This window comes from Triplophysa dalaica, chromosome 16, assembly GCF_015846415.1.
Source record: "Triplophysa dalaica isolate WHDGS20190420 chromosome 16, ASM1584641v1, whole genome shotgun sequence".
Taxonomy (NCBI): domain Eukaryota; kingdom Metazoa; phylum Chordata; class Actinopteri; order Cypriniformes; family Nemacheilidae; genus Triplophysa; species Triplophysa dalaica.
Genome location: NC_079557.1, coordinates 18,170,714 through 18,190,115, shown reverse-complemented (window position 1 = coordinate 18,190,115; position 19,402 = coordinate 18,170,714). Strand labels below are relative to the sequence as shown.

The 19,402-nt window shown below is 39.6% G+C and overlaps 1 protein-coding gene across 1 annotated transcript in view; it reads left to right on the top strand.

Moving 5' to 3' along the window:
* The window catches only part of fgfrl1a (fibroblast growth factor receptor like 1a), a 48,173-nt gene that overhangs the window by 4,152 nt on the left and 24,619 nt on the right, over positions 1-19,402 (top strand). The window contains exon 3 of the mRNA XM_056770143.1: positions 18,102-18,374. Coding sequence (XP_056626121.1) covers positions 18,102-18,374 — 273 coding nt within the window. The remainder of the gene's footprint in view (positions 1-18,101; positions 18,375-19,402) is intronic.

Genomic DNA, 19,402 nt, shown 5'->3' with positions numbered 1-19,402 from the left:
CCTCTCATTCCAGCTGGCGGGTGTGAATGGTTGGAAAAACGACGGACATCAGGTCCCATCCCAATTACTTTTGGCCTGTTAGCCAATCATGCCAGTAACATGTTTTAACAATCCTATGTGGAATTTCAACAATTTGTCAACAGGAAAAACATTAAAGTCTAAAGTCTATATACTATGCAGTCCCCTTATAGTTTAAATAGATAATATTGTGTGTAAGACACTAGAATATTGTAAATGAAATCCCTAAAGCCATGTTTCCTGCAATTTCCCATTTTCTGCTTTTACAGTTATATATTGAGTTATAAATCATCAGTCAACATGATCTCTTCCAACAACCTTAACTTCAAAACAAAGCCAAACATTTATTTGCTTTTTGTGGATATTAACAATGCAGGATCTCCTTTTAGTCCAAAATTTTGCTTGCTTGTAAAATATGCAGATCGTTTAATAAATAATTTAAAATAATTGCAGAAGGGTGTTTTTGGAACATGTGGCCTTGCAGTTGTGGGGGTCATGGTCTGAAGATGGGCTGAAGTGTTTGTAGGCACACACTGATTTGTTTACACTGAAGCAGACCACCCTTGCAGCACATGTCTACGTTAACTGAGATGTCGGATCCAAAATCTCAATGGAGCAAACAGTTAGATGGTCTGCTTGCAAAATAAACACCCTTATAAAGCTCAGATCTGATGGAAATCAAATCTCCTTCCCCTGAAAAAAGCCCCATGAAAACTAAGACTGAACTTTGTCAAATCAAGTTTCAAGAAGAGAAGCAGGAGGAGCTACATCTCACTTTTTTCTGTTTTTCTCTTTCTTGTATTATAGTTTATCACGATTATAAATACCACAACGTTCATTACTGTGAGTTAGAAGCACGCTGTTGCAGTTGGTGGCCATCCTCCACCAACTCAATTTAAAAGTCAAAGATATCGCAAACCAATGATAGAGATGCTGATAGTGATTATTTGCTGTCTTTTACTAGATGAACGGATGGATAAACAGGAATAGCTAAAATAAGTGAACTGTGACAGGAAAATAACTGGAAACCGTGAAACTCTTTTATATTAAGGAAGACACAAGAAAGAATGGCTGTTAAGTTGACCCAATTAAGTTGTTATTGTAAAGTCAAATGGTGTTTACAAAGTGGAGTTTTTTTGTGTCACCAACTCCAATTTGTGATGCACTGTGAAGAACATTCTTCTGAAATGAGGAGGAAGGAATACTCCCATTTGCCATACCAATGCAGAACATTTTATGAATAGTTCTGCAAATATAGAAGACTATGAAAAAACACATTTAGCTGTAATTGGAAATGAGATTTTAACTATATGTTTTAAATAATTGTTAGTCACCTGAGCTGGCTTTCTGATTATATGATTCCAGTACATCCAAAATGGCGATCTCAGTCTCTCGCTAGTTTTAATTTTTCAAGTTTTGGATATTTGGAATACCTCAGAGACCATGGGAGCATTTTGTCATGTTATCCATCCCTCTGTATCATCTAATTTTGCTCTTAAAAAGAGACCAAAAGGTCTGCAGTCACAGGATGAGTGGCATATGGCAAGTCTTTTGGTGGCTAATTGAGGTTTACAGATCCAACAGTGCTCTAAGAGGTTGGGGAGGTCCTCTTCTGGTCTTGGCGCCTCACGGTGCCTGGATGCTGGTGCAGGATCTTGTTACTCGCTGGGGGAGGTGCTCTTAATGATGGAAGTGTGAAAAGAGGAAAAACAGCCCAATTGGAATTGGGGGTTGTACAAACATTCTGTTAAATGTGTGACTGGGAGCATGAGCACACTAAGCAGTTGTTCCCAGTATGTAAACTATTCCAGACTGGAACTTGAAATCCAGATTACAGGGGGTTTACTAAAAGGTGGCACGAAACAAATCATATGCAAGTAGATGTCAGTCATTCATCGACTGCATGGCTCTTACATGTCTTGTGCATGGTACAGATGATCTTTGCATTTGCTGTGTCCCCCAAAAGTATATCTGACGAGTTAAACGGTCTGCCAATAGTATGTTGATTGTTGTTGGGAATAGGGCTGGAGACCAAGAGGCTTTCCATGTTTTGAAACATAGCAGAACTGAAAGATTGTTATGACTTGGTTCTGTTAATGGTTCCCGAGTGTGTTTTCAACAGCTAATGTGGACAGAACACAATGCTGAAACACACTTAAATATGAATCAGTGAATCAGAACATAAAAAAGATTACTATATAATCTGACCAATACATTTTTACAGTTCTTTATATGTTTTTCCATAGATTTTTTTCAAAAAGTGCTAAAAGTATCATTATGGAATCATTAAGGCATAGTATCATAGCCAAAATCATAAAATTCCTCATGACTCCCATCCTTAGTGTGGAATCAGTCCTGCGCGTTGTACATGCTCACTCTCATTTCCCGGTCACAGTATTGGCTGAATAGCTCATTGTTGTGGGCCGGTGGTCTGTGTTTGGCCAGGGTTCTGCAAAAAAGGTCAGAGGTCAGTACGGAGGACCACGGAGAGGATCAGGTTGGGTCGCATGCCTGACCCCACACCAGAGGTCTTACAATAACATGTCAGTTCTCCCGTTTTGTCTGCCCATGCGTCAATTTTCCAAGCACTTCCCATTTTCCAAATCTGATTCGACTTCTTGGCTTGGCTTGTTCCTTTTCACTGTCAGGGACTGCTCCCGCCCCCATATCCCCAGCTGTTCTTTTGGTTGCATTACAAATGAGATGTTGAAAAGCAATCCTAAGACTGGAGACAGCTCCCCTTGTTTTCTTTGGGATTTGGCATGTCAGTTTGTGTTGGGGCCTGTGCCTCACCAGCAGCTGTGTATATGTCATATGTCAGATGAGGCTCTGATGCTCCCCGTGCAACAGAAGTCCACGCCATCCTTAAACAATAAAGGTATGCACATGATTGATGGAAGGCATCTATAACAGTCACACTGTAACACGCAACATGCATCAGCTTCCCGAAAAGCGTTTTGTTTAGACGTGGCAGAACACTTAATCGTACAACCCGTAAGTCTCTGCTATGTCCGACCTGCTCCAAATATCGACCGCTTCAACAGGCTTGCATGCGATGGCCCCCACATGCCATTTGGCAGTCCTGACTTAAATGCTGCCAGTGTCCAGAGCAAAGGGTCATTCACAATCCCTGTATTTGCATTTTGCACGCTGCAACACATATTAAAAAAATTGACTATATCTTTAAAATTATTAACATAACAATAGCTCAAAAGGGGTCAGAATGTATTGACGAGAGAGTATTTGAATGTCTAGATTTCATATTAAATCAAGTGGCATCTGCACACAAATGTTGATTATCATTTTAACCAGCTGGTCCCATAGTGATTTTTAGTGGATGTATTAAGTCAGTTTCCCTCAAGTTCATGCAAGTGTGCTAGCAGATTAACCACAGGTATACTAAATCACATTAACTATTGACACGTTCAACTTATGTTTAACTTTTTGAAAGTCTCGAAGTACTTTTATTCTATATTCTTTAACATGTTAAACCTAAGATTTTTTTTCCAACTTTTTTGGTTTTGTTTGTGGTAAACAACATTTTACTACAATGATCATAGTTTAAACATGATATCACACGCAAATGGTAATCAATCAGCCAAAAATCAAGGTTACTACTGTAATATAATAAAACTATGCACAGCTCTACATCTATTCCACACTCATGACGTTTTGCAATTTGTTTGTTGGGAAAAAAGAAATGTAACCTGCTGACCCTCTCAATACCAGGCAACTCTTTGTGACTGAAATGTCATGACATGTCCCTCCCCTGCTGGCATACCCTGTTCAAGGTGAAAGGTTTTCCGTGCCTTAACAACAGCCACAGAGTTGACGGACGCTAAGTGGCTGGTGGGATGCCAGGAGGTCTCTTTGCCATTATACATTAGTTGTTCCTTTCAGCACTTCAGCTTTTTTCATCTCATGTATGACATGTAAGGCACTCTTTTCTGGTTATTTAGTGAAAAGCGAAGTGAATACATGACCTATAGGCAGTAGATAAAAAAAATTCTTGGATGAAAGATACTGAATGGTTAATCCTAGACAGTAGTGAGAATAAACAGCGAGCAAATCAAGAGAATGAGGTTTCCAACTTCTCATATTTGTCTGTTGAGAAAGACCCCATAAATCTCACATGGCTCTTTCAGAGTTCCAGTTGCGATGTTAAGAATGTTTTAAACCGTGCTCTCAATTAGGAAAACTGGCAAATCTCATAAAACTCCCAATACTAAATTATCTAGGATAAAATAACATAATTTTTGTGGCCATGGGTCCGTATCCACAATTTTTTTTACCACAGAGTATTCTCCTAAATAGCAGTAGGCTTAAAAGTTTTTATAAAGTTAAGAGTTAAGACTATGCCTACAAAAATTTCATTTTTGAAGTATAACTAAGGACTCATGGATTAAGTATTGTGAGCTGTGAAGGAGCTCACTGAAAGTGCTGCTTAAATTTGTATAACTGATTTAACTATATAACTGAAATTTGTATGCTGTTTATATTTATATGTTTTTATTAGCCTCTGTTATTTTAGTAAGTAAAATAATCTGTTACACACAGAAATGGTTATTTTGTGGTGGTTAAAGTTAAGTTTTCACAGTTTTTTGCAGTTGTGAAAAGCAGAGACAGCTGTTGGGCTTGAGATCCACACAGCAGTTGGAATGTGTGAAGTGTGTGACAGATGTGGGAGGAGTTTTGGGTCTTGGGAATGAGAGACGCTGGACCAACAGAGAATTTCACATCAGTTTACCATGCACTCTAGAGTTAATACACGTTAAATAATTGCAGCTGCAATACAAAATGCTGGTCAGTGCAGAGGAAACCATCCACAAGAGGTCTTCATGTAGTTTGGTGTTCGCTTGCACCTGTGGAAGTCTTCATCTGCTGCTGGCTGTGAAATGTCTCTCAGACACTCAAGGGATCAAGCCCGATAAAGTTACCTAGATGCGGATATGGGGGGTCGTTATGTGGGTGTCGTTTTTCCTGCCCAAATCCATTGTCCATTGGAGATTCTAACATATATTGTTATTTGTGTCTAAAGTCTCAATGTGTTGCGTTCTTAATCTAGAAAACACATGCATGTTTATAATGCATTTTTATTATTTTATGGTTGGTAACGTTTTATTTGACATGAAACCCAGAGATGAAACAGAAGGCCTGTTTCTAAAAACAGAGGGCCAGTTTCTAAAAATATTTAGCGGGAAAGCTGATTCAAGGCCGGCTCCCATGGGCCTGATCATTTTATTTTGAGCAGGAACTGAAACGGACAGTAAGGTTGTTCGTGGGGCGGAAGCTCTAGCCGAACACCCTCATGTGCCGGCAGCGGACAGGAAAATAACCACGCAGTAGATGACAGATCGGCGCACCGCAAGGGCAAAATTCAGGGTGCACTGACAGGTACAAGTGATATGACGATGGATTCATTTGAGACAATATTCCTAGATTGCCAGCCACGTGAGGTTCCCCTTCTGTCAATGACCACTTTGTCGGGCCTGCCTGTGCTTTTCGGGTCAGGGTATTCTTCTCGTGTGGCGCCGCGATGAATGCAGGGCTAAGGCGCTTTACAAGGACAAGCCGTCGGGGGATGGGGAGCAGGGGGGCGATTGGCACGAGGAAACTATAGCGCTACGTTTGTAATTTTATACAGGTACTTCATGTGGGCCCCATTATGCAAATACCTCGAAAGAGTCCTGAACCAAAACGACATTACTCTATCCGTGTAGCTTTACAATTTTTTTTAATCTTAAAATGATACAAAGGACCTCTATGAACCAATTTTACAGCCCACATTAAGAACACATGTAGTTCTCCGGCTAGCACATGGCTTGAGCATCAACCCAGAGCAACTTCATTCACAGCTGCCATTTTTTGAGTGCAAGAGCTTAAACAGGAATGTTCTGCCACCCCCTTCCATCACACCAACTCTCCAAACAAGCAGAGGGTTGTGTTCACGAAAAAACCTGATCTATACCTTGGTAGAGGATGTCATTCTTTTTTCTACGGGTCAACTCTACTCAGGGTGTCTCGTTTACCTGTTTGCACTGGTCAGTTGCCCACAGAGCGTGTAGATAAAAAATATTCTGATGGAGACCTGCACAGAACAAATTAAGTTAGTCATGGCTGAGACACGGTGTGGAATGTGGGAGGCAGGAGGAGCGTGATGCATACAGACTCCATAGGGAGAGGCTGGAGACTCCGGCAGAGACCCGGAACAGCAACCTTTCAGTGGGGAAGGAACATAGTTTTGGATTGGGAGGGGTTTGCCTTCTTGTGTGTGATTTTGGAAAATTTGTTATTTATGATTTAAGATTGGAATCGAGAACAGTTTCCATTAAAAACACTACTGTTCATGTTCTCTACTGTTCAGAAGTTTAGGGTCAATTCACTGAAATATTTTTCATAATCTTTCATTCGTTTGATTTAGTTACATAAAGAAAAATATCACTGCGCCAACATATGAATTTACTTCATTTAAAAAGCAAAGAATAGAGCTCATTAGAACCATCCTTTATTTTCTATCTGTTGTTAAAGAGCGAACACATGGCTCGAAGTTAACAAATGTAGAAAAGTGATTACAAACGTTAGCTAATGCAGGTGCTGGTCACCTATCAAGAGCGGGGTTAGTGCCCTGACTTCAGATAAGGCAAACAAGTGTGATCAGACAGGCTCGTCTCTGTCTTTATCAGGAGGCTGGAGGCCGCAAATGTAAAACATTAGCCAAAGAGATACCGGCCACTTTTCTGTAAATAGTTTCTTCTTTGCAGGTTTTTTTAAAACCCTTTCAATATCAAGTCCTCCTTGTGCCGTGGACTATAAGATCAGTGTGTTTCTATTGAACAATATTCCATCCTCTTTTCAACAGAAATGTTTTCTGCCATTTAACCTAATCCGCAACTTGACCTATGCCCCAACCTCAAACCCCTGTTCAATCCCTCCCGAAGCTCCACATTGCCATTTCATGTTCTCTTTACTCTGAAATGTCTGACCACCAACTTATGAAACATTCATCGTCTCACGATTCAAAATCAGAATCAATCCCAGTGGATTGTCAGCCTGACATTATAAGGTTCTTAACCTCTCATAACAATTCAGTTTTCGAAAACCACCAGTTGTTTCTCTAAAGGACGCAAATTGCAAATGCCGCTGTGCAACTTGTAGACTGGTGTGTGACCGACCATATATAGCTCTGTTTTCCTCTTTGTCGACCGAGGGGGAGGGATCGGCGGATATCTTATATACTCATGCCCTGCATTCCGTGCCTGTGTGAGCTGTTTGTCTGAGCGGTAAAATGGAATTAGCCCACTCTGTCCTGCCAAAGAGCACATACTAGCATGTGTGACTGCCTGGGCGTGTTTGACTAACATAGTCCGTGCTGAGACGTGGTGTTGGCCGCATGCTCTTTGAACGTATTCCCCACATCCAAACGTCTCTTCCAAGCTCAAAGGTCTCTTCCAAGCTCAAACATTAGTCCCCCTCTGTGTCCCCATTATTGAGTCCACACAGCTAACGTGGCACCCCGCGGAGGTCATTTTCATCTCCCCCCTGTGAAACGTAATGCCCCCACGGCAGCCACGTGTAATTGAAGTTGTGGCCTTTAACACAGTTTTTCGCCAGCACGCAATAAGAAGCTTACTTTTCCTTCAGCTTCCCGGCCGAGGTTACAGCCCTGGGAATTCTCTGCTCCCGCTATATTTTTTCAGGCTCCCCTTTCACATCCAATACATCTGGATAATTGTCATCCAGACCCAAGTTTTTTCTATCGAGTTCCCATAAAAGTCTTTATAAGCATAGGAAGTATGTCGTCCATTAAAATCTCCTCCAGGTTTTTGGCTTGTCGCTTTGCGAAAACAACATCTTTGAGACATGTCCTTTTCATAGCTTTTCAGCACTGTGCTTTCCAGACTTTATTGCAACATTTCTTTCTTCAATTCATTTGCACCGAAAGACAGGTGCTGTTTGAAATGAACATGATCTGGGTTAATTTGGAAGGACAGACCAGGCTTTGTTTCCAGTGAACCTGTGGCCATTATATAGGGTGAGATGAAGGTTTACGTTCTTTAGAATTGACAGTTTTAAATGCATCTGGACTGAGTCCGACTGAGGTCGGCTCTTTGGTTTCTTTGACATGGTGACCAACATTATTCCTTTTCAGTTTTTTCTAGGCTGACAATTATAGATCGGATTAAGACACTTGTTGGAAAAAAACCTTGGAGCTCAAGCTCGTCTTTTTTGCACCACTAGTGTGCAATTCCAAAAGTGAATGTTTTTGAACATATTTCAGGATCACACCTCCATTCTGCAGCTGGTTGGACAGACAAGTCTGAATGATTAAAAAAACCTACGAAAAATTACACATTCACCTTTGAAAATCTTGGAATTGTTCTAAGAAGGAATTAAATGCCATGATCCCAATACCGCTTCCGTGTCTCCCCTGCTCCAACCCTTGCCAAAACATCGAAGAGAACTTTAAAGACTTCAGGGAATCTGCTGACTGGTGAACGTGGTAACATTATCCGCTCAGCACCCAACAACCTACTGGCTTCTGATCCTGAGATTCCCAGAAAAGTGTGTCACTCTGTTGGGACCGTGGCAAAGTGGCAGAACTGGAGAGTCAGCCAAACCTATCTTTCCCCACCGCTTGAACCCCTCCATTAGATCAACCGCTCACTCAATCACTGCTCCAGCTTGTTGGATCTTGTGCCAGTTTTTATTTCTAATCTGGAAAAGAAATATGTGATATATGTGAATCTGTTTTTTTCTATTGATTGTATATTATGTTATTGATAAGAGGCCTGTGTAACCATTCATTACTGTAAACTACCGCAATTACTTAATGTGTCACAATACATATTAAAGGTCTCATGAAATGTCCTTGTTTGTTGTTATACTGTTGTATGAGGTCTATGATGTAGGATGTTTGCGTGAGTTTTACATTCAAATACATCAAAATCAAGAAGTGATCGGCTATTTTCTACACTGGTTTGGAGCCCAGTTCTACAAACGATCGGTTTTAATGGGCGTGAAGACTTTTTAAGTAAACGCCCACTGCTTTAATTGGATAGCAGTTTGCGTAGTTGGAGCCTTCTGTGAATTTGATTCGAGACGTATTAGCACCATTCACAGTTTTCGCAGGGCATCAGTATTATCTTGAGACCTCCTGTGATTTATAAATGTCCTCCCCACATCAGTATTGCATGTGACGCATTCGCAAGATTTACTCAAATTTACTGACTTATTTCCCGGATGTGATGGCCAGGCTTTGCGTATAGTTTGTATAGCCTATACATGTATTGCGTTTAATGATATATGATTGTACCTGTCTGTATTTGTGACCAGCGATCCCGAGTTTCCATGATAAATAAACAAACGGGAGACTCCCGGTAACTTATGGATGTCACCCAGCACCCAAAATAATGCCAAAGTACTTCAAAACAGCCTCCATTATTTGCAAATGATGGATAAAACTTGATATATTATATATGAGCCCGTCAAATCACAGAGATCCGCTTCGCACTGGCTTAAGATCACAGACAACCTCTGCAAGTATTACAAATGACTGAGGTCTCCATGTAATACTAATCTTGAATGCTCAGGGCACATCAAGCGATCTCTAACAAAGCAATAGTGACGCATAGTACAAAAAGGTTTTACTCGCATAAGTTTGCTGTGCCATTCTTATCGGATCCAATATTGAAGGCACAGCAGCACTGCTTTTTAATTTTAAACCCTCCACAAATCCAGTGTCGATTTCTGCCTTGTACACGAAGGAATCCTCTGAGAAATGAAACGAACAAATGCTTCATGTTTTTCCCACATGAGCTGGAACGTCTTTAATAATAAACGTTAACCACTCATTCCTAATATCGGAATCCGAAGGAAGGTTATACAGTGACTGTATTCTTCCACAACCAGGGATGACACAATATTTAGATATATTTAACGGCATGTTTGTTTGTTGCTTCAGTACTGTCATGCGCGAACCAGTGGGCAGGGCTAGAGAAGTAGTCGTTGATATCTTTCTATGGAGGTGGTGTTCAACCTATCAATGTTGTCATAGATAGGTGCATTCCAGAACCTGGCGTTCGCTGGGCCTGGTGTCAATAACAGATGTTATCTAAGTAACAAGGGCATTTTCAGTTCTGATACTTACACGATCGTGTGAATACGATTCCTTCTTATATAACAAAAGCTTGGGTTAAAATTTTGATTTTAATTTATGCCTCCTTTAAATTCTTCCGCTGAGCCTTTTTGTTAAACTTTTACCTATAACTTTTTGGCTTTTTTCTTTAGAAACAGAGATTATATGAAATCAGAAATACCCTTAAATCCAGTTTATATTAAAGTGCTGAAACTACTTTTTTAGATTTTCTGGAATGTGACTTGCGATATGCTAGGGTGTTGTTTGTGCTCACCAGGGAATGGATATGCAGTTAATAAAGTGTTTTGAGTGGTGGCTTTTGCTAGGGTCTTCTAGGTGGTTGCTAGGTTATGCACTGGGCCAGATCACAGTACTGCAGTACAAAGTTTAAGAAATCATGAAGGTTGATTTAAAAGCTTCATAAGTTTAATTTCAGATAACTACATGATCCTAAACATTTGGCCAGCAGTGAACACTCTAATATTTTTTATGTATTGGTTCTGTTAATTTACAGACTTCATTCTAGAGCTCTTGAAAATCTTTTACATGAAGTGTAGTCAGTAATGTAAACAGACCCAGCCCCTCCCCTCAGGCCAATGTTAACTGTCATGCTCTGACAATTGGTAGCAATTGACCTATTGACAGCAGGGGAAATGACTGCTTTTATCTGTCTGAATAGGGTACGGTCTGTGTAAATGGAATATTACCTTCACTTTGACTTGTCACCCCAGGCAATGACAGAAAAACAAGGGCAACAGTGGGTTCTTAGGTGAGACAGTAACTCAAGATTTACAGTTTGTTTTTAAGCTCTATTAAATTACGGTGTTTGCAAGGTAACATTGTATTTGTGTTTTATTAATTTAATTAAGGCGATTGTTTTATTACGATTTGTTTTATTACAACATTCTGGTTCTGGTTTGTTCTGAACCCCTAAGCATATGCACCACTGAACTTAAAAAAAGGTATTAAACCTAAACCACACAATGTATAGATTTTGCTGAAAGTTTAAATCTTAGGTGTGCTCTACTGTATATGTATATCCACTTGGGAAACCAATTTTGACAAGTTGCTATCTAGTGAAGCATCACACAAGTCTTTAAAATAAAGGTATGTTTTCTGGTTTAAGAAAATTAATCCACGCATGATTCTGATTGGCAATGCTTTGTTGCGTTGCATGCATTTCTGCATTCATTACGGACAAATAGCCTGTTGCAGGAATTTGAAATTCGCATGGAGATTGAGATTATCATCTTGATTGTTTTGTGTATTAAATTGTGTATTTTTCTTTTGTATTTGTAATGCATGATATAATCAGACCTTTTTCAAGCCGAAATTTATATCTGTATGTGATTAAAATACAGGAACGGTTAAAGAACAAAGAAGTTAACTAAATCAGATATAAAGCATTTGGTGCGGGTCATGCTTACATATTTCTCATCTGTTGTGGATTTATTTCACATAAATTTGGTTTAAAACATGAGGCTAATAATACCTTTATATCTTTTGGTATTTGTACAGTATGCCATTGCACAATCTGTAAACAGATTGCTAATGTTTGAATAAAGTTGATGATCTCTCATTTTGATACTGGACCATGTAATCATATGGTTAAACCCTAAAGACAAACTTATCTTGAATGTAGGTTTTGTTTTCCAAAAGAATAAGAAAATTATACCAAAACTGTTCGTAATGACAGCTTTTGACCTAACATAGTCTAAAAAATAGATACTTTGGGGTCCTGATGTGTGAGGCTACATTGAAAAGCTAAGGGATTGGAATATTCAAATAAAGGAGATTTATATAAAAAATATAAGAAAAAAGATTCTGAATTATTTCACATCACCTTTTAAATGTATGATTGATTTGAAATGCTTATGTTATTTATACATTTTTTGTGAAAAACTGAAAGATCTCAAATTCTGAAACCTATTGCATAAATTGTTTAACTTTGTGCAAGTAATTTATCTTCAATCATTTATTTTGGCTTAGTTTTATTTGGGTATATATAAATGTTTTTTTTGTGGGTGACTACCAAAGCTTTGACGATTTTCAGCATCATCTTTTGCTTTTGTAGTTGTTGGCTCTCAAAACCTCACAGTGGCAACATGCGATATCCCACAAAACCTCTCATTCCAGTTTTACCCGAGGGAGACCCATACACAATCCTGCAAATGTTTTAGGAGGTTTTTCTTTTGGTCTGACTCTTTTCTGCCCTTGGCCTGCTATTCACAATCGATTGTTCAGAATCTGGAGCTCTTCAAACTACTTAAAATTGCCCTCTGCAATATTTATGGTATGTGCCAGTCATTTGGATGACACGATAGTATTGCAAAAATTATAATGAGAAATATTATACAGTATATAATTAATATTGCTTCTGGCTGCTGACCTGTTCCAGTAGTAATATTGCGGTTATTACTGGTTCCATTGGTGTAAGTGAAGTCATACAATTCCACTGTTTTAAGACTGGAATACACTACACCACACTAACATTTGCCCATATTTTAAGTATAGATTTGTTGCAGAAATTTGTTTGCGCTAGTCTGTAGATTTTATTGTGTATTGTGAGATTCCCGGTTTTTCTCTGCAAACTATCAAAAAGTGTGATGTATGGTTTTTTAACAATCTGTAAAGATTTTAAAAGTTGTGTTGTGTATTCCAGCCTTTAGTGTGCAGCTGTTTGGAGAACATACCATAAATCATATCTGCAGTATGTTTATATTTGCAGTTGGCCATGAACCATCATTCAAGAGGGTGTAAATCCACCGTAATTACTCCATACTTTACCATATTTTATCAGACTCATAACATCCCGAATGCATATTAGGATGTTTAAATGAGATGGTGTTCGGGAGACCTTAAGTTATTCAACTTGATGAACTGAAGTATTTAGATGGTATTAAAAAAATGCTTTATTGATTTAGTAGTGAAATGTAAGAACGCTGAGTGCTCCAAACAAACCTTGCAAGACAGAGGAAGTTGGGTCAAGGTTATCTTCGTCACCGGCCGCTTCCTGACCGTGAATACATTGGCACCGGTAAGCCTAAACCTGCTAAAGAAATTATAATCTAATTCATTCCTGAGTTGCAAATCACCTCCTGTGCTTCCCAAACAAGGCCAACAAAAATATTATGCATCAACTTCTTTTTCACTAAAGCACCCTATCTAGCCGGCTCATGATAGATATGAATTCTAAAGGGAATACTGTATTTACAGAGATCACAAATAGTGCTCCACAGGGCCCTGAGGAGGCTCATTGGCAAGAGCGCTTGAGTTGAAAGAGAATTTATGATTGAATGCTACTTGCGTTGGCCTCTCTTTTTTCCTGTCATTAGTGGACATTTCAGACATGCATGTTGAGCTACCTTTAGCCAGCAGGCCATAAAGGGGAAAGAGGGACTCGGAGGACCGCAGTTTGAAGGGAGAGATCCGTGGTGCAGAAGGCAAGAGAGACTGACCACCGTATAGTGCTGTGCACTCAGCTGCAACAGAAGGGAATGCATTTATGCAGAATTGAGAAAACAGATTGCCTTTTAAAGAGTTTGACCTGTTGTCCCACCATTCACAGAGTTTCTTTCCCACAAATTCCCTCACACACAAACAAACAGAGCCAATATTTACACAGACACACAGGTTTTCAAAGGTTAAATGTGTATTGCCGCACACTGCACCACACTTATTTATTTGGGCACAATAAATATCGTTACACTCACTTGTCATGTCTGTCTTGCGCCCTTTTCAGGGGGCTAAAAAATGCTTTGCTTGACCCTGCCATTGGCTGTATGGCTTTTGTGTGTTGTGTGGGAGATGTCAAAATTAATCATGGCTGTCTTTGGGCAAAAGGGAGAAGAATTGGAAGCCAAACCCATCGCTGCTAGTGAAAGTTTAAGGCCTTTGTTTTCTCCTGAGCACCTCTGATCAGCGAAACGTGCAGTGCTGTCTGCCTCCGGGCTCCTGCGAGGAGGGGAGGCCTCGGGACTGACCCACGAACAGAAGGGACAGGAGCAGGAGGGCCATAAATCTGCTCAAGGAGTGGGCGTACAGTATTTTCCGAGAGAGAATGAGATTTCAATCTGTGTGAACAGCTCCCCAGGACGGTTTTACACTGATGAGAAAGCCATTCGAAACCAAGCGGCAGAAGAAGTCTTTGCGAGTTCCTGCCTGTGACTAATTTCTTTTTCACACTTTCAACGATAATCCATCAAAATGTCAAGCTACCCACTTCTCTCTGTGAGACACGGTAATGTGCTGTAGTCAAGCTGGCCTGATACCTGTTGCAGAGACTCCACAAGCCTCCCCCTGGGCACCGAATCATTTCACAGCGCAGTTTGAAACCATGCACACGATACATTTTTCACTCCAAACCTCTTTGATTCGAGATCAAAAGCATTATTTGGTGTAACTGTTCACAGGCAACTGTTTTATATCGCTGTATAAGATTTAACCATTTTCTTCCTGATTACATAAGGGTTCTGTTTTTTTAGAATTACATCCTGCACAGAGAGGGCAATCCCATAATGTATCACAAAGCCTATTAAAATATGTTTAGAGATGGTGCACAAAACAAGAAATATTGGCTATGGATATACCTTGAATATGTTTAATACCATAAACAATCAACTATAAAGTTGCTTTGTATTTAAAATAGATTAGCAGCATGCTGAATTTGTTGAATGACATAGACTGCAGGTCGATTATCTGCTGTGATTTACGGGACTACCGCTATAACAATGTAAATATTCACAAAAGAATATTAATATTTTCGATGACCGGTAGTCAGGTACCAATGCTCCAGTCACCCAAGTTAAATAGCTAACAATGATACATTTGTTATCCTTTTGTAGAAAGCTAAACTAATATGATATTAGCAGGGTATTTCCTGCCTCAAAATGAGGCGGAGATGGTGCCATCCTTATCTTGAACAAACATGTAGGGCTATCGTACCTTTAAGTGGCTTAACCAAACTCTTAACATATTAAAACAAAAAAAAAAATGATGAAAACAATGATTATTGAGTTATATAAAACATTTTACTTTTATTCAACCAAACATAAATGTTTTAAATCAAATAAAGCTTTTTATCCATTTCAACTATCTTTTCAACCTAAGACAGCCAATTAAATAAACCAGTCTTAGTAAATGAACAAAGCTCATTCACATCCTGCATTCTCTTGTGGTTCACTGAGCTTTGAATGATTCACTGAGCTCTTATATTCGCTAGTGACTGAAAAGTTTCAACAGTTCAAACGAATCAGTTCAAAGAAGTCATTTGGTTGCCGGTAGTTCTGATCGCAATTTGCATTCATACTGGCACATGTTTAACGCTGAATCAGAGAGCCAACTGCACATCTCAAAAACATTATAATGATGTAGGCCACATTAATTTCAGAAACCCTATAAGAAATTGAACGTACTTCCATTGAAAAAAAACAATATTCACCCGAACAGCTGTGAAACAGCTCCTTTGACAGACCCAATATTTGTCATGCTTCAGTTTTACCGAATTTTTTCATCTCTTTACGCATCTAATTTGTTCAGATGGATTTGGAAGCAATTAAATGTTGGACAGACGTCAGTCAATAAAATAAGGAACTATTTCCTTTTCTTCGATCCCAATAGTTCCTACAATTACAGGGAATGCTGTTTTAACATTTAAACATAGTATACTTTGTGCATATTACTGCATGTGGAAATTTTTACCACAAGATCTTCTTAATCCTGGTTTTGTGGCAGCTAAATGGATCCAGTCTTCCATCAGCCTTACATAAACAACCCTTTGGAAGACAGCAAGTGTGGACCGTATTTACAGACTCTGACCTTTCTCACCTCAGAGAAGCCACCGACTGAAGATCGCACAAACAATGCAGTCCGTTGCAGGCCGGTAGTAGAGAATGCCAACTAGACATGGCTGGCTGACAGAGGACTGCGGTTACAATTTCCCCGCAGACATAAACAGTGACACTATCAATTTCCTGCCTTCAGTCTCTTAACAGGAGTAAGCAAATCTGTGCGTGGGCAGAGGGAAGCCTCGGTGCACTCAGCTAGAATGAGATGCTTTAAAGGGATAGGTCCCCCAAAAATGAAATTCTCTCATCATTTACTTAGCCTTATGTCGACCTGTATGTCTTTATTTTTTACACACAACAAATCAAGATGTTTCCATTTAAAATATTGTCCTTCTGCGTAGCTCTCAAATCTCTGTAGTGGGATTCGACTTTACGCTTATTCAAATTTAGTAGTCAGCCTTTTCAAAAACGTTCGTCTTCCAAAAATGAATGAAAGTCAGAATTGGTTAAGTTAGGATGAGTTATGACGGATCTTTCTTTTCGGGTTAAACTATTGCTTTAAAGCACAGTCTTATCCTTGAAAATAAAATATCTTTGTCTAATGTTTTGAAGCTTTCGCGTTGCATGTTCAGACTTAAGTATTAGAGCCAGGTTTAAAAAGAAGAGAAATGGCCTTGAATTAGGCATGAGAGTGTGTCACTTTCACATTAGAGGTTTAACTCTGCTTATCTGGTGAACCAAGGTTGGTTTATAAATGCTGTGTTTCAAACTAAAGCACACACGCGTACCATACTTGCATGTTTGAAATAAACCTACAACTATAAACAGGCTATGTAACGACAATCTACAAGCCATTTGCTATATGTTAGGGTAAGACGAAGACATTCAAGACTTGGTATCCATCTCAATGTAAAACATTTTCCAATTTTATTAGGTAAACTGGGCCTCATTTAAAATCATTTACCCTACATTTTGTGATGACAATTTTATATGATGCTCTTTTTGATTTGGGTTTTGCAGCCCATCACATTGCTGAACAAAAGCAGGATAGCACAACAGTAGGAAAAACTCTAACCAACATGCTTAGTTTGAAAATGACATTATTCATAAAAACAGCTTGTCGCGGTTAGGAAATTTCCCTTGCGGTAAATATGTGTGGCACATTAGCGCGGTTGGCGGTATTACCGCACCCACCCACCCACTTTTTTTTTTCAAATTACCCGAGTGATTTATCATTATTTTAGTGCATGTAAAGATTTATTGATCAGTTGTTACCATGTTTTATATATTTTTTGTTTTTAAATGATAGAGAGACGGGTTATATCTTTTTTTTTAAATGCAGAACAGAACACCATGCCTTGAATCTGAAAAACTAAACTAGCCCATCACATAAAACAGTTTAAATAAAAATACATCAAATAAAAAGATAACATCAAAATAAATAGGCTTTTACTTGAAAAGGAGGTTTTATCTGGCAACTCGTAGTGCTTGTAGAATTTCTGAAGCATTCACTTAAACGGCGTTTTTTTCCTCAACTAGATACTATGTGACAGCGGCTGTAAGGCATTTATTCGTGTTCCTTTCACGACGGTTTTCGATAGATTTTGCAAAGGATTCAGCTACTCCTAACTGTCGGCTGGTACCGGCCTCGGCTGTCTTTTTTTAGGTTGCTCCGAGACTTGACGCGTCTGAAGGCAGCTACGTTTCGATGGCTGGATGGCAGTTAGCGAGATTATACCTCAAATTCGACGTATTGACGCGTGTTACAGGCAACTTTTTTCTGCAAATCGGCTCATCTAAATTAGCTGGCTCTCCCTTTCGGTTCAAACCCAAAGTATTCCCAAACTGGCGACGTTACATTAGGTTTTGGGACCAGAGCGCCTGCCATTGCGTCCATCTTTGAAACACCAGAAACTAACAGTTGGTGGGACAATGGTACACGTAACACTCTTGAATTCGTCATTAGTTTATTAAACATTCATTGCAGAATACAAAGGTGTAAAAAAGAACAGCATCTCCTGATGCCATACCCAAAAAAGTTGGTTGCCGCGGTTTCTGCGGTTGCGTTCCTCTCCCTGCGGTTGGCTTGTCAGTAGCGCGGTAGTACAATACAGCGGTTACCGCGACAGCTCTATTGTAGTAACTCACTTCTTTGTCTACAGGTCCCCCACGTGTAGCGCAGAAGGTTGCTCACCGACAGACCGTGAGGATCGGACGCACCATTAAGCTTCAGTGTCCTGTTGAGGGGGATCCACCCCCCCTCATCATGTGGACTAAAGATGGCCGGAATATCAACAGTGGCTGGACGCGCTTCAGGGTCCTTCAACAAGCCCTCCGGATCAAAGAGGTGGAGGCAGAGGATGCTGGAACTTTCATTTGTAAAGCCACCAATGGCTTTGGCAGCGTCAACATCAACTACACCCTTATTGTCATTGGTAAGTGTGTTTTTAGGTGGTAGACCTATTTTTTCATGAAATATTTGTAAAAAGTTGAATATTTTGACTGCAATTGTCATAATTGGATATTTAATGAACAACTCAAAAGTTGGCTTGATTCCCATATGATCTCCAAAGAGGAAATAAGCCTCTACTTTCCAGAAACTGCAATCCACATGACTGCCTTTTCTCAGTCTTGATGTCCAGTAGATGTGCCTGTGGTCTGTTTTGTGTAAAGTTAAAGGCTGAATGAGCACACTGGCCCATCACCAAATTAATCTGGGCTTAATTTGGCTTTATTCCACATGATGATCTGTTCGCTTACATGAGGAGGGGCCTCCGGTCTCATGATCTCACCAGCCCCTTTACAAAGCTCTTGAGGACATAACCCTGCTCCAGGTACATTAATCAAAGATGGTACACCATCAGGTCAACAAATCATCACCGTTACTTCAAATTGTGAACGATCACCTCTGCCTTCTGGGTATGGTCACCTTACACTTCAAAGATGATAATGTAAACCAGTGGGGTAATTTGGGACCGAATGAAGCATTCAACTAAAGCAATGCCAAGTCTAAATGGAGGAACTGGTGGAGTCCCTCTCTCAGGATGAGTTTTATATTAGCTGGACTATGTTAACGATCCTTTTATTTGCCTCTCAGATGAGCCATGTGTAATGCAAGACAATGCAGATAAATTACAGGAATTGAGAACATCCTCAGCAGTGAATGGACTATTTGTTTTGTAGCATATGGTCGGTCTTTAGTGCTCTTGACCCCTGTATGTGTGCCTAGTAGAGTACTGACTTCATAATCCTAGTACTGTATGTGCGATTCAGTCAAGTCAAGTCCCCTTACAGATTAATGGGCATTAAAAAGTGCTTTATATCAGAAACATCAATGCAAAAGGCAACCAATCTTGGAAATGTAACTGACATGCTCCTCACTAGTGGAAGCTCCAGTCGTTATATGTTTTGGTATAATATCACGCTATAAATATAGCAATATTGGTCTGCTGTTAGTAACTAT